Raw genomic sequence first — 16,873 nt, 5'->3', positions numbered from 1 at the left:
TTTGTTTGTTTTTTAACCAGTACAGTCTTCTTCTTTGATTGTGGCTTCTTGGGGTACGTGTAGTAAAGTGTTCTTAAACAATTCCCAATTATCATTCACATTTTTCTGATTAAATGTACTTCTTGGCTGATTTGGCTCATAATTGTTTTCAGCTTTGTGAAACGTACCCTTTTAAAGCACCAAGTATGCATTTTAATGATCTAGACTTTATTCTGTTTGCACATTATAAATGTGATTGAGTCATGATCGCTTGTACCTAAGCTCCCATTATCTTTAGTTCTGTAATCTGCTCTTCTCTAACAGTCAAGATGAGGTTTAATAAAGAATTCCCTTCTGTTGAATGCAACACTTTTTGAAATAGAAAATTGTCATTATAATATTTAGAAATTCCAAATGTGTTAGTACTTGCAGCATGAGACCTCCAGCATTTGTCACTCAATTTGAAGTCCTCCATGATCATGCATCTTTTTATCCTACACATTATAGATGGGCATGTAAGGAGATGGTCATTCTGTTCCCTATGATTTGGTGTACTGTAGTACACACCAATACCCCATCTTGTGATTTACTTGTTAGGATGTTGATCCATAAGCAATCAAGATCATTTTCTTATCTATCAGTAACTCAGAAACAGAATGTCATTGACATAGAATGCTACTCCTCCCTTTGCCCACTTGATTCTTCCTACTTAAGTTAGAACCATTGATTTTAACATTCCAATCGTGGAAATCACCTTAGTACATTATAGTAATACCAAATAGACTGAATTTGTGTCTTGGCTCCTGGAAGGCTTCTGAAGTCAATGGGCAAGAATCCCTTGGTGATTGTTCACATTGACACTAATGGCGCTGCATCACAGGATATCTCACAGATAATAGATGACTTCAGGGAAATTAGAAGTGTGCTGAAGAAGAATGATGTCCAAGCAATTGTCTCTGAGATCCTTCCTGTCCCACTAATGAGGGAAGATAGATTCTGAAAGTGAACTGTTGGATAAGTCAAAGCTGTATGGTTTTGTTTTTTTCTGGAATATTGGTTCACTTTCTATGGGGAGAAGAGGATGTGTAGATTGGATATCCTTCCCTGAAATATAAGGGGAACCAAACTCCTCAGGAACAGGCTGGCTGAGTAGTCAGGAGGTCATTAAACTTATAACAAAAGGGGAGGGTAAAAAGAGGGAAGATATGAGCATTCACTTAGCACAGAATGGAGATGTTGAGAATAAAATTAATCAAGGAACCAAAGGAAAAGAAGGGAAGAAATTATTTAATTGTCTGGACACCCATCATAAGAGCCTGGGTAACAAACAAGAGGAATTGGGCTGAGCTACCATCCACAGGTGTTTCCTGTACATCACTACTTTCCCTTGGACCAACTGGATCTTGAGAGGTGTCTTTCACATTTTTCACATTGATGATCTGTATCAGTTGGAAACTTCTAGCTGTATGGAATTTCTTTTGGGCCTCTTCTGTCTGTTGCCCACAGACTGTCCATCCTACATGTCTCCAGATATGTAGAATGCTGTTGTGACCTCTTCTGCTGATTTTATGAATTGCCAGCCCTCCTCTCTGAATTTGTCTCTCACCAGTTCCTTAGTGGCCAGCTCTTTCTTTTCTTGAACCTGGGGTATTTATGTTTCCCGGACCTGGTTGTCTAGGAACTCCTAAACTTCTCTGATTCTCAGTAGTGTCTCTGCTTGCCCCTGGAATCCAAAAATCTTCCCCCAGTATAGCAACCAACTTCCACTTCATGTCCTGGAAGTCCCTTCTGGCTTCAGGCAGGAAAGAAAATATGGCACATCCGCTGCAAGATACCGTCATTTGTCAGTTAATGGCCATCTAGAAGTTGCATATAGAAAAGTTCCAGATTTTGCTTCAAAATGACTTTTCTTTTTGAAATTTAAGTTAATTTATCATTTAAAATGGCGGGGGGTGGGGGGGCAGGAGGGAAATGTCAACACTGAAAAGGAAATCTTTCAGAATTATTGAAAAAATGTTTCAATTGACCTGAAATTTTTTTATGCACATTTTTGAGATTTCCCTCTTTTGTCCCAATGCAGAACAGAATTTTGTTTTCAAAATCTCAAAAATTTTCAAATAAAAGATTTTCTTTCCACCTCTAGTATTTACCAGTGTACAGATATACATTGCACTAGGAGAGGATTTGATCATGGGATAATTTTAGAGTGTTCGTATCAAAACTTTAGTATAAGTAAAGTGACCATATCTGACATACTGTTAGTAGAACACTGCCACCTCTTTTAGACAGGTACTGTATTCCTGTGATATGATTATAACTTGTCCTTCAGTTTTACAGTGTTGGTGGGGAGGGGAGAGGTGTGTAGCTATGATGTGCTGTCTTTATAGGATTGAGAATTTCATGCAATAAATTTAAATAATTAGCACAACCCACCCTAAACTGTAAAAATTTGATATATAATTCTCTGTTTATTCATCACTACCTTGCTATGACCCTCAGATTTAGAGTTAATGACTGGTGTAAATTGTACTGCATGCAAGGAGAGCGAGGATCTCCTCCTGCCTGGTAGGAACTCACACATTCTTCCACTAGGAGCCCCCAGTGAATGCATAGGCAGTTGCCTTTCTTATTTATTTATTTCACTGCCTGCAGGATGGGGAGTTGACTTGGGAATTATTAATGCACATACAATATTTATTTAAATAAAATACTCAGCCTCAAGATTTTTTTAAAAAAATTAATCCAATTTTGGGTTTTTTTTAACTTCATGCATGGACTTTTAGTATTGCTTGAAATTAGACTTCTTCATTGTGATTTCTTAATTCTTTGCTTTTAATCATTTGTTTGTATCCCTCCAGGCTTCCTCTTTCTACACACCTGTCAACAGATGTCCTTGCTGCTGCTTCTGATATGTCTGAACTTCTCAAGCCTGCTGAGCCTTCCTTGAGTTCTCTTGGGTTGCCATCAGTGTGTCAGGAGAGTTTGTGCCATAATGGAGGGACTTGTCATCACATCCATCTTTCTAGTGGGGCCACATCATTTCAATGTGACTGCCCTCTACATTTCACTGGGCGTTTCTGTGAAAAAGGTAATTGTGCTTCATTCTTTCTATATTCATTTTTTAAGTGTCAGTGTTCTGTTCCTTTTGAGCAGGGAAAAAAGACAGAGAGAGGGATTTGCAAACATTTTTTCCAGCTTCTAATTTCATTCACTCTCAGGGTATGTCTACACTACGGAATAAGGTCGAATTTATAGAAGTCGGTTTTTTAGAAATCTGTTTTATATATTCGAGTGTGTGTGTCCCCACAGAAGTGCATTAACTCGGCGGAGTGCTTCCACAGTACCGAGGCTAGAGTCGACTTCTGGAGCGTTGCACTGTGGGTAGCTATCCCACAGTTCCCGCAGTCTCCGCTGCCCATTGGAATTCTGGGTTGAGATCCCAATGCCTGATGGGGCTGAAACATTGTCGCGGGTGGTTCTGGGTACATATCGTCAGTCCCCCCCTTCCCTCCCTCCCTCCGTGAAAGCAAGGGCAGACAATTGTTTCGCGCCTTTTTTCCTGAGTTACCTGTGCGGACGCCATACCACCGCAAGCATGGAGCCCGCTCAGGTAACCGTCACCGTATGTCTCCTGGGTGCTGGCAGACGCGGTACGGCATTGCTACACAGTAGCAGCAACCCATTGCCTTCTGGCAGCAGACGGTACAGTACGACTGGTAGCCGTCCTCGTCATGTCCGAGGTGTTCCTGGTCGCCTGTGTGAGGTCGATCAGGAGCGCCTGGGCAGACATGGGCGCAGGGACTAAATTTTTAGTGACTTGACCAGGTCATTTTTCTTTTAGTCCGGCAGTCAGTCCTATTGAACCGTCTTATGGTGAGCAGGCAGGCAATATGGATTGCTAGCAGTCCTATTGCACCGTCTTCTGCCGAGCAGCCATGAGATGTGGATGGCATGCAGTCCTTCTGCACCGTCGGCTGCTAGCCAAAGATGTAAAAGATAGATGGAGTGGATCAAAACAAGAAATAGACCAGATTTGTTTTGTACTCATTTGCCTTCTCCCCTGTCTAGGGGACTCATTCCTCTAGGTCACACTGCAGTCACGCACAGAGAAGGTGCAGCGAGGTAGATCTAGCCATGTATCAATCAGAGGCCAGGCTAACCTCCTTGTTCCAATAAGAACAATAAGTTTGGTGCACCATTTCTTATTGGAACCCTCCGTGAAGTCAACCCTGTAAGCCGTGTCCTCAGTCGCCCCTCCCTGCGTCAGAGCAACGGCAAACAATCGTGCATCTGAGTTGAGAGTGCTGTCCAGAGCAGCCCAATGGAGCACTCTGATTGGGCTAAAACATTGTCGCGGGTGGTTCTGGGTACATATTGTCCGGCCCCCGTTCCCTCCCTCCCTCCGTGAAGGCAAGGGCAGACAATTGTTTCGTGCCTTTTTTCCTGAGTTACCTGTGCGGACGCCATACCACCGCAAGCATGGAGCCCGCTCAGGTAACCGTCACCGTATGTCTCCTGGGTGCTGGCAGACGCGGTACGGCATTGCTACACAGTAGCAGCAACCCATTGCCTTCTGGCAGCAGACGGTGCAGTATGACTGGTAGCCGTCCTCGTCATGTCTGAGGTGCTCCTGGCCACGTCGGCTGGGAGCGCCTGGGCAGACATGGGCGCAGGGACTAAATTTTTGGTGACTTGACCAGGTCATTCTCTTTAGTCCTGCAGTCAGTCGTATTGAACCGTCTAATGGTGAGCAGGCAGGCAATACGGATTGCTAGCAGTCGTATTGTACCATCTTCTGCCGAGCAGCCATGAGATGTGGATGGCTTGCAGTCCTTCTGCACCGTCTGCTGCCAGCCAAAGATGTAAAAGATAGATGGAGTGGATCAAAACAAGAAATAGACCAGATTTGTTTTGTACTCATTTGCCTCCTGCCCTGTCTAGGGGACTCATTCCTCTAGGTCACACTGCAGTCACTCACAGAGAAGGTGCAGCGAGGTAGATCTAGCCATGTATCAATCAGAGGCCAGGCTAACCTCCTTGTTCCAATAAGAACAATAACTTAGGTGCACCATTTCTTATTGGAACCCTCCGTGAAGTCCTGCCTGAACTACTCCTTGATGTAAAGCCACCCCCTTTGTGGATTTTAGCCTCCTGAAGCCAACCCTGTAAGCCGTGTCGTCAGTCGCCCCTCCCTCCGTCAGAGCAACGGCAGACAATCATTCCGCGCCTTTTTTCTGTGCGGACGCCATACCAAGGCAAGCATGGAGTCCGCTCAGCTCACTTTGGCAATTAGGAGCACATTAAACACCACATGCATTATCCAGCAGTATATGCAGCACCAGAACCTGGCAAAGCGCTACCGGGCAAGGAGGCGACATCAGCGCGGTCACGTGAGTGATCAGGACATGGACACAGATTTCTCTGAAAGCATGGGCCCTGCCAATGCATGCATAATGGTGCTAATGGGGCAGGTTCATGCTGTGGAACGCCGATTCTGGGCTCGGGAAACAAGCACAGACTGGTGGGACCGCATAGTGTTGCAGGTCTGGGACGATTCCCAGTGGCTGCGAAACTTTCGCATGCGTAAGGGCACTTTCATGGAACTTTGTGACTTGCTTTCCCCTGCCCTGAAGCGCATGAATACCAAGATGAGAGCAGCCCTCACAGTTGAGAAACGAGTGGCGATAGCCCTGTGGAAGCTTGCAATGCCAGACAGCTACCGGTCAGTTGGGAATCAATTTGGAGTGGGCAAATCTACTGTGGGGGCTGCTGTGATGCAAGTAGCCCACGCAATCAAAGATCTGCTGATATCAAGGGTAGTGACCCTGGGAAATGTGCAGGTCATAGTGGATGGCTTTGCTGCAATGGGATTCCCTAACTGTGGTGGGGCCATAAACGGAACCCATATCCCTATCTTGGCACCGGAGCACCAAGCCGGCGAGTACATAAACCGCAAGGGGTACTTTTCAATAGTGCTGCAAGCTCTGGTGGATCACAAGGGACGTTTCACCAACATCAACGTGGGATGGCCGGGAAAGGTACATGACGCTCGCATCTTCAGGAACTCTGGTCTGTTTCAAAAGCTTCAAGAAGGGACTTTATTCCCAGACCAGAAAATAACTGTTGGTGATGTTGAAATGCCTATATGTATCCTTGGGGACCCAGCCTACCCCTTAATGCCATGGCTCATGAAGCCGTACACAGGCAGCCTGGACAGCAGTCAGGAGCTGTTCAACTACAGGCTGAGCAAGTGCAGAATGGTGGTAGAATGTGCATTTGGACGTTTAAAGGCGCGCTGGCGCAGTTTACTGACTCGGTTAGACCTCAGCGAAACCAATATTCCCACTGTTATTACTGCTTGCTGTGTGCTCCACAATATCTGTGAGAGTAAGGGGGAGACGTTTATGGCGGGGTGGGAGGTTGAGGCAAATCGCCTGGCTGCTGGTTATGCGCAGCCAGACACCAGGACGGTTAGAAGAGCACAGGAGGGTGCGGTACGCATCAGAGAGGCTTTGAAAACCAGTTTCATGACTGGCCAGGCTACGGTGTGAAAGTTCTGTTTGTTTCTCCTTGATGAAACCCCCCGCCCCTTGGTTCACTCTACTTCCTTGTAAGCTAACCACCCTCCCCTCCTCCCTTTGATCACCTCTTGCAGAGGCAATAAAGTCATTGTTGCTTCACATTCATGCATTCTTTATTCATTCATCACACAAATAGGGGGATGACTACCAAGGTAGCCCAGGAGGGGTGGTGGAGGAGGGAAGGAAAATGCCACACAGCACTTTAAAAGTTTACAACTTTAAAATTTATTGAATGCCAGCCTTCTTTTTTTGGGGCAATCCTCTGTGGTGGAGTGGCTGGTTGGCCGGTGGCCACCCCACCGCGTTCTTGGGCGTCTGGGTGAGGAGGCTATGGAACTTGGGGAGGAGGGCGGTTGGTTACACACGGGCTGTAGTGGCAGTCTGTGCTCCAGCTGCCTTTGCTGCAGCTCAACCATACACTGGAGCATACTGGTTTGGTCCTCCAGCAGCCTCAGCATTGAATCCTGCCTCCTCTCATCACGCTGTCGCCACATTCGAGCTTCAGCCCTCTCTTCAGCCCGCCACTTACTCTCTTCAGCCCGCCACCTCTCCTCCTGGTCATTTTGTGCTTTCCTGCAGTCTGACATTATTTGCCTCCACGCATTCGTCTGTGCTCTGTCAGTGTGGGAGGACAGCATGAGCTCGGAGAACATTTCATCTCGAGTGCGTTTTTTTTTTCTTTCTAATCTTCACTAGCCTCTGGGAAGGAGAAGATCCTGTGATCATTGAAACACATGCAGCTGGTGGAGAAAAGAAAAGGGACAGCGGTATTTAAAAAGACACATTTTATAAAACACTGGCTACACTCTTTCAGGGTAAACCTTGCTGTTAACATTACATACATAGCACATGTGCTGTCGTTACAAGGTCGCATTTTGCCTCCCCCCACCGCGCGGCTACCCCCTCAACCCTCCCCCCTCCCTGTGGCTAACAGCGGGGAACATTTCTGTTCAGCCGCAGGCAAACAGCCCAGCAGGAATGGGCTCCTCTGAGTGTCCCCTGAAGAAAAGCACCCTATTTCAACCAGGTGACCAGGGATTATATCTCACTCTCCTGAGGATAACACACGAACGGATGTTGCTTGAACGCCAGCAAACTGCAATGCTTTGTTGTACAATGATTCCCGAGTACATGTTACTGGCCTGGAGTGGTATAGTGTCCTACCATGAAGGATGCAATAAGTCTGCCCTCCCCAGAAACCTTTTGCAAAGGCTTTGGGAGTATATCCAGGAGAGCCGCGAATGCCAGGGCAAAGTAATCCTTTCACATGCTTGCTTTTAAACCATGTATAGTATTTTAAAAGGTACACTCACCGGAGGTCCCTTCTCCGCCTGCTGGGTCCAGGAGGCAGCCTTGGGTGGGTTCAGGGGGTACTGGCTCCAGGTCCAGGGTGAGAAACAGTTCCTGGCTGTCGGGAAAACCGGTTTCTCTGCTTGCTTGCTGTGAGCTATCTACAACCTCCTCCTCATCATCATCTTCTTCGTCCCCAAAACCTGCTTCCGTATTGCCTCCATCTCCATTGAAGGAGTCCAACAACACGGCTGGGGTAGTGGTGGCTGAACCCCCTAAAATGGCATGCAGCTCATCATAGAAGCGGCATGTTTGGGGCTCTGACCCGGAGCGGCCGTTCGCCTCTCTGGTTTTCTGGTAGGCTTGCCTCAGCTCCTTCAGTTTCACGCGGCACTGCTTCGGGTCCCTGTTATGGCCTCTGTCCTTCATGCCCTGGGAGATCTTGACAAAGGTTTTGGCATTTCGAAAACTGGAACGGAGTTCTGATAGCACGGATTCCTCTCCCCATACAGCGATCAGATCCCGTACCTCCCGTTCGGTCCATACTGGAGCTCTTTTGCGATTCTGAGACTCCATCATGGTCACCTCTGCTGATGAGCTCTGCATGGTCACCTGCAGCTTGCCACGCTGGCCAAACAGGAAATGAGATTCAAAAGTTCGCGGTTCTTTTCCTGTCTACCTGGCCAGTGCATCTGAGTTGAGAGTGCTGTCCAGAGCGGTCAAAATGGAGCACTCTGGGATAGCTCCCGGAGGCCAATACCGTCGAATTGTGTCCACAGTACCCCAAATTCGACCCAGCAAGGCCGATTTAAGCGCTAATCCGCTTGTCAGGGGTGGAGTAAGGAAATCGATTTTAAGAGCCCTTTAAGTCGAAATAAAGGGCTTCATCGTGTGGACGGGTGCAGGTTTACATCGATTTAATGCTGCTAAATTCGACCTAAAGTCCTAGTGTAGACCAGGGCCTAGTAAATCAGGAGTAAGATCACTGGAATAAATGGAATTACATTCATGTGAAGCTCAGTATAGTGAAGACCAGAAGCAGGCACATTAACAACAATTGCAGAATAGAATAAATTACACTGTGGAATGCCAACAGCCAGTGAACACTACACCACCTTTGGAAGAGAAAAAAATGTTAGTCATGCAAAGTAAGATAAATGTTTATATCCCCTTAAAGACAGCAAGCTTTTCATTTCAACAGAATGCAATTGTTGCTCCCAATTTTTCTTAGGCTGGACAGTTTGACTATTCCTAAATTTCTGCCTGACTTCCCTTTAGCTGTATGGAACTACTGTTGACTTTTAAGAGACTTTTTTTCCCCTGCATTTTGTTTATACCCTTATTGAATTACTGCTGTACGTGGATGCTGATATTTCCCAGACAGCTCAAAGCAGCATATTTTAGTTAGCTTTGATGTTTGATAAAAGGACTTCTCTGGATAACTTTGGTTTTCTTGTAAAAAATTATGAATGGTATAAGACAAACTGGTCAGTAGCTGTTCCCTTTTATGTTTGCAATCATAATACTTTTATGCTATTACTTCTCAAACTTCCTTTTCTTAATAAGTAGCATAGCAGGTTTAAAATATTGTTTTAACGTGTAAGGTATAATCACCTCTCAATGGTGGTGGATAATTCCCATTAGTACTAATGGGAATTACTTGTGCGTAGCTAAAGGATAATATGCCCCCATTATAATTAAAGCTCTAATATCATTCTAATAGACTTTCCATTGTATGAAATAGTACCACGCAACTAGAGCCAAAAATGCACTTTCCAGATTGTCAATATATCTGAAGATAATGGAACTAACCTGCATCACCTTGTATAACTGGCTGAAAGTAGGTCATTGTACTGTATGGGAAACCAATCAATGACTCTAAGTTAGAAAAAATGACTCCAGTGTGTGATGCCTTGGATTTCATAGCATATTTCATTACTTCTCATCTCTTTCCCAAGTTTGTAGTAAACTAAATCATACTCAGATTTTTTTCAAATTGTTAGTGTTAAAACTGAACTTTGGGAATATATCCCACACATCTGTTATCTAGAATTACCTTGTATAATTGTTTCTGAATTAATTAGTTATATAAGCTGTGCCGTAAACTACCTGACTAAAAAATGTTTGTTTCTCTAAGGAAGTTCTTCAGACAGAACATGTTTTATGGCAATACAGAATCTTTCTGAGGGTTATTTCTTATGGTTATTTGAATTTTAGGGAGAGATTCACCCTCAATGTTGCAGGGAGTGCAAATGTACCAGCAGGAGCTCCTACACCTCAGAGGGGACTCACATAGTGTTTGGCCTTTCTGGGGATCCTGACAGGAGCAGGCATCTTTAAACTACAGCTGAAGTGCCATCATCATCCTGCTAGCAGGGCGTACACACGGTATATGCTGAATGAATGCATCTGCCTTGGCTAATGCCACCTGCTTCTGGGGCTGCATTGTCCAGTGCAGAGTCGAGTGGAAGTAGCTAATGTGCTGAGGCCATCTCACCCACCAACTGGTCTTTCTGCCTCCAGGAGCCCTTTACTCTGGGTTACTTTGGTGAAAGCTGGTATAATCACAGGATTGAATCAAACTCTCTGGACCCAGTATTTCCATCATTAAAGTCAATGAGAGTTTTGCCCGAGGACTTTACTGGAAATCAGGTCAATTGACTATAGAAACTCTTTTTAAAAAATCATTCACAATTAAGATTTTGAAGTAAACCCTAAGAACAAATTCTGCCCTCATTTGCATCTCCATTGGTGCAACACCATTGACTTCAGTGTATGTACAGGATGAATCAGGCTTTTTTTATGTAAAGATGTCTCAAGGGAATCTCACATTTTTTCTTCTGTGTGTTAGAGTACATGACTCAGTTCTCCTCTATTCCATGTTTTGAAACTCAGTGCACAAGCATTGTTGTGAATAACAAATTAAAAGTATAGGAACTATTACAATAAGTGATAGGATTTAACCATTTATTTGGCAAAGTTACAGGATATTCCATGCTTTGCACAAACTGAGTATTCTTCCTCCAAGAAGTGGCTGAACTATTAGATGTCATGGTTCTTTATGGTTTTGAATGAGGGGTAGGGAGATGGAGAGATGAGTTCTGTTTCTTCACAAAGAATCATACACTTAAACCATTGTCACCATGTCTTCAGCATATTAAACAGAACATATTAGTCAGCCCTCTTCTTACTGTACCTGTTGCTTATCGACTGGTCAGGTTTTCAGAAAAGTTAACTCTAAGAAGATTTTTTGCTAAAAGTTGGTAACAAAACTTTTGAATACAATTAGGGTGTGCTGAATCCAAATATAGTTTTTCCCAAAATGTAGGTTGTGTATAAAGGGCTCTACAAAGAGAACAAAATGACACATGGAAATTGCTGATGTGTCTCTTCATTTCCTTTTTGTTTAGGATTAACGTACTTCAGTGGAATCTTAATGAGCTGTAGGATATAATACAAGTGATTAAATAATATGCACAACCTTTTATAAAGCTTTTGAATTTCAGTTTATTTGCAAGGGGTACTAGAAATATTTTAATATGTACACAACCATGAACGTGCATGTTTACCTAGCTCTTATAACGTTAGCACTTTGAAACAAAAGTATACAAGCTGACTTAACAATTAGAAATAACACATAACCTGAAAACACTTATTCTTAAACAGGTGAAAATATATTTTGACTAAACATTAAGTAAACCTTTTACAAAATTCACACAAGTTAAGCACACATGTTAATGTTGTGTTTCAAGTCACAGTGGCAGATTAGGTTACTTATCTACTTAGTTCTTAAGGATAGTATTATCAAATAAGTATCAGGTACATTGATACAAACTTGTTCCAATTCCCTACATTTCCATGCCCTTGTACAAACAAGTTGTGATGTGCTGCACCTGCATTGCTGACTTCTGCACCCTGTTATGCAGCCACAGAATATTGTCTCAATATAGTCTGCTGGTATTGGTGACAATGACATGAGCTGTGCACCAGGCCTGTTTCCAATGCATTGTAATTTAAGGAGGAAGTATTGGATTTGAGCAGCGGCCCTGTTTCCTGACTAGTGCCTGCTAATTAGCTCTCTGCATGTGGAAGAAAAGAGCATCACTTGTTGAGGGAAGAGCGTCTAATGACCACATGCTTTGTTAGTGCTGTGGATCTCTGGCAAGCAGTACATCTTACAAATAAACTCTTCTGCACTTTTCATCTTCTTCGAGTCGAGGTCACCCTGTTCAAGGTGTGTTAGAAGCTGATCGTGTCATTGAAAAACTATCCATATGGTATTCTTGCTGTGTACAACAAAAAAAGGAGCCTCACAACCAGTCAGGGTACAAAATTGGAGCAGATTTTCCAGCACAGTGGGCCTACATTGTAGTTTCTCACAAATGTCATGAATTGGAAAGAACTTTTGTTCTTTTGATGTGCCAGCTTTCATCCAAAGCTGCAAGCAAAAAGAATAAGGCTATCAGGGTCCCTGGCTGCAACAACCACACTGTCTGCATCACTGTGGACACAGGGTAAAATCATCTCGCATCTGCTTCTTCCTGATGAGTGAGCAGCTGATTGGTGCTTTGTCACTCAACTGCAAGTCAGCCAGCACTGCTGTGTGAGTGACAAGGCCTATTCGGATGACTGGCACCCAGCCACATTCCAGTTTCATTATATGTTGGCACAATTCAGGTTCAGATTTGGTTACACTGATATTAGTCTGTATACAGTGGCTCCAGTTGTGGTGGTGGTGGTGGTGGTAGTAGTAATATTGTTTAATGCTTGTCTTGAGTGGGATTTATACATTGATATGATATCACCAGAAATGGAACTGATCAATTACTACATTGCTCTGGGTCTGATTCTCTAGTAGACACAGCACAGAGGGATGGGTGCAGCCCAGAATCCCCATGTCACTATGCACTACAGCCCCACTCCTAGCTCATCCAATACTAGGTTTGCAAGGGAGGCAATTAAGGTCACTTACAGCAGCCCTACACTGTACATGTATAAGGGAAATTCTCCTCTTGCTACTTGTGTGTCCCCCTGCAATCAGCCTCTATATAATGCTGGAGGTTGAGAGTCATGTTCCTTTAAAATTACTAAATATTTTCAAGAATATATTCTCTTCTTTTCCATCCTAACATCCCTCAACTTTCCATCACTAACCAAGTCACAGTATTAGCAAGAAAATATCTAGTGTACTTAACTGGTATACTGCAGACTGAACATGCTAAAGAGCGTTATTATTTATCTGCTGGTCTTTTTATTCTGTTAGTATGAGAATTTCTTACATGTAGCTCAGCTTACATGAACATCAGTTGGTTTTCCAGTGACAGTCACATATTTCTGACATCATATTGGCCCTTCCTCCTCTAGAGTGGAAGCCTGAGAATGTCATTATCTCTGTTACATGGTTCAGCTCAGTATATTAAATTATCTGCAATTACTGCTTTTTCTTAGTATGTCACTCTTTCTGTGACATACTAGAACAGCTTGTTCATCCCCTAAGAGAAAAAAATCAAACCTAAAATGTTAATAGTGAGATATTAAGGCCAACCTGATGGGTATAGCAGATATTCTGGGTAGGACTGAGCATGAACAGTAGTGGATAGATCACATACATATTTCTACCAAACAATTGGACGCTTCAGAAATCGGAAATGCGTTTGAACAAGAATCTGTACAATTCTGACTCTCTCTCTGTTTAGTTAAAGAAACACTACATAATGTGTCAGATCCTCAGCTGGTGTAAATCAATGTAGCTATACTGAAGTCCAGTTCAATCTGAATTCAATCTTATATTAATCTCAATGGAGTTATGCTAGTTTACACCATCTGAGGATGTGGCCCTACATATATAAATGAAACCATTTTGGGCCTCATTTTCCTTTAAAACACTAACTCCTATTTTTTACTTCTATTGTGAAAGTACACTACACTTCTAGAATACTTATCTGTTAGTGACTGGCTGCTAGAGGCTTTGTTTTAACAACTTTGACTTGAAATGCAGCACAGGGTTTCACAGAAGACTTGCTGCCAGTATAAATTAAACATTTAGTGTTGAACAAACTAATGCTAAGTCATGTCATATGAAGAAGAGATCTTTAGGTATAGGGAATATAGTGAAGCATAATTCATAAAGCTAATGACTGACCAGTGTATACTGTGCCTTACTTTCTAATTTTTCTGTTCACTTTTACCCAATCCCTCAGTGTTATTTGCATGTAAAATAAACTCTGATTGCAATGTGAAATTCATTTATATTTTTCACCATGAAGTTATGACTTAATTTATATTAGTTAAACTGTTCTGCTTCTTCATGATGTCCCTATGCTTCAGTGGAGAGAACAGTAGGATACACATACTTGCTTTGTTTTAGTGACTGCATGTAAGCAGATGGCTGTCTACTACTCTAAAGTTCGTAGTGACAGATTTAGAATATCAGTGCCTTGTGCTGGAGAAAAGTGTATGTCTCTGACAATTAATTATAGGATTAACATTTTTATGTCCCCAACATTTTTTAGTATTCTATAAAAGTTTTACAAATAGTGCAATAAAAGACTATTTAAATGCCATACATTAGAACTAGGAAATCTTTTGTTTAATTTGATATCTTGCCTGTGTATATTCTGTACATGCTTAAAGGTCAACTCCATTTGCAAAACTAGGCATAAAATGGGAGGCAGTTGAATCGGGTCTGTATCTTGATACAGACCTGTCTGGAGATTTTTCTGTATTTATACCAGAGCTGAGATGTATTTAACGTGGACAGTGTCAAATTCCTGATTTGTTAATTAATAGTTGATAGTATCAGACTGAACATTAAATCACTGTTTGACTAGCAGCTTTTGTAGAAACTAATTCTAACTTACGATTTCCTATTTGAATCTTTGACTAACATCATTGTCTTGACATTTCTTCCTTGCCTTTATTCATCTTTCCAAGATTAAAACATGAAGATAAATATACCAGGGTCTGATCCTGTGAAGTACTGATTTCAATCAGAATTGTAAGCATACAGCATCAGGCCCATAATAAGGCATGTAAGGTCTGTACTAAGCAGTCTCTCTCTATTAGTTGTGTTAAAAAAATACATGTTCTTTAAAAAAATACTGTAATATATTCAGTATTTTCCCTAAGCTAGAGCCGGTGTCAAGAGAAGCAAAGGAAGAGAGAGAAGCTTGGGAGGATGGTACTTTTCTGCAGATTTGTTCATTCATTGATTTTTATAAAATGAATGAATAAATGAAGTCCCTTGATTTTGAGTCTGGTCTTTGGAAAAGCAATAAGACCAGTTAATAGAATGACACCCTGCCTCCTCCCCTCCTCCCCCCCCCCCCCCCGCACATGCTCTTGAAACACTGTTTGCTCCTCGGAAGATGAATTTAAGGCTATTCCCCTTGTTAAGGACAAATTAGGACATAGTTATAAATTATGTATCTGGTTGTTCATATACTGGCTATTATGCCAGTTGCTATCCTAACAGTTTTAGGAATGGTATATCAGGAGAACTTAGACATTCCAGTAGAGTTTATTTGGTACTACAATAAACAGAAATGCTATTGTGAGTAAAGGGGGGGGGGTGTTTGTGTGTGTGTCTGCATGCGTGTGTATATGTATAAAGGTATGCAAATAGCTTTAACTTTCTCCATTGCCCTTTCATTCATCAATGTAATCTTGCATTTTGATGTAAGTCTAGACAAACATTGCAAAGCTTAATGTGTTAACACTTCTTAAAATCTTATTGCACTGTGGCAGAAAGTAATGACATGGTCATATACAGAGATAGCAGAGGAAAAATATTTTTGTCACCATCTTGATATGGACTTTGTGGTTACAGATTTTCATCAGCATTTGAAGTGCAGTGAAATAACACCGCTAGATGTACTAAATAAAATCTGTCTGTTGATTATACCTTCACTGTTTACACATAATTGACCAAATTCTGCCTATGGCTATACAACTGCAGCTCCCATTGATGTCAATGGTAATAGTGTATGTATAACAAAGCGTAAAACGTCCTGGCTAATCAGACTGAACAACACTGGTTTAATATTATTATCCATTTAATTGTTTGTTAGTTCTCATGCTTAGATCAGCCCCCAGAAGTTAATTTGTCTTAACATGACTCTGTAGCAGCCATTTAGATTATTTCTGACCTTTTGCAGTCTGTCCCTCCTTGCCCACTTATTGAACCTTCCCTTTCCTTTCCTGCATATCAATCTAGCTCCTTCCCCTCTTGTTTTATAAAATTATCTTGACTGGTGTTTCTCATCTGCTTTCTCTCTACCTTACTTATCAGTTTCCTTCTTAGAAGAGAGAATTCAGGGAATTATGGCAGCCAACACAATATATATATACATATATATTGTGACAAAGTTCCTGCTCTATCTTGATGGGTCTTGCGCTTATTGGCGGATTTGCTCGCCTTGGAGCTTCACGGCAGCCCTCAACTTAGCCTTCCTTAATTGATTCTAGCAGCTTCATGATTGGCTGCAGGTGTTCTAATCAGCCTGTCTTAATTGTCTCCAGAAGGTTTCTGATTGTTCTGGAACCTTCCCTGTTACCTTACCCAGGGAAAAGGGACCTACTTAGCCTGGGGCTAATATATCTGCCTATATTGTAAGTGCAGGAGTAACTAGGAAGAGGCTGATGCCAGAGTAAGTAAATGGAAATTCAGAGGCTATCAGGCGTGTACATAGATTAGATTAAAAAAATAGTACCCAGCTTGAAGTGTTACTTTTTTTTTAGGTCTGGACCAGGTGTCAAGCTTGCCTAAGGGTTTCAAATAGTTGTATGTGGTGTTCTTGTAGCTGTGTTGGTCCCAGACAAGGTGGGTGAGGTAATATCTTTTATTGGACCAACTTCTGTTGGTGAGAGGGACAAGCTTTTGAGCCACACAGAGCTCTTCTTCAGGTCTAGGAAAGGTATTCAGAGTGTGATAGCTAAATACAAAGTGGAACAGATTGTTCAGCGTAAACTATTGTTCAGGATTACTTTTGCTAAACAATCTATTCTACCTTTTTATTTAGCTG

The 16,873-nt window shown here is 42.4% G+C and overlaps 1 protein-coding gene across 1 annotated transcript in view; it reads left to right on the top strand.

The window, feature by feature from the left end:
- LOC141984480 (protein eyes shut homolog) overlaps positions 1-16,873 on the top strand; it is a 461,568-nt gene that overhangs the window by 277,164 nt on the left and 167,531 nt on the right. Inside the window, exon 8 of the mRNA XM_074947560.1 lies at positions 2,838-3,067. Coding sequence (XP_074803661.1) covers positions 2,838-3,067 — 230 coding nt within the window. The remainder of the gene's footprint in view (positions 1-2,837; positions 3,068-16,873) is intronic.

The sequence above is a fragment of the Natator depressus genome, chromosome 3 (genome assembly GCF_965152275.1).
Source record: "Natator depressus isolate rNatDep1 chromosome 3, rNatDep2.hap1, whole genome shotgun sequence".
NCBI lineage: Eukaryota > Metazoa > Chordata > Testudines > Cheloniidae > Natator > Natator depressus.
Note: the sequence above shows the minus strand (reverse complement) of the source record. Positions and strands in the feature narration are given on the sequence as shown.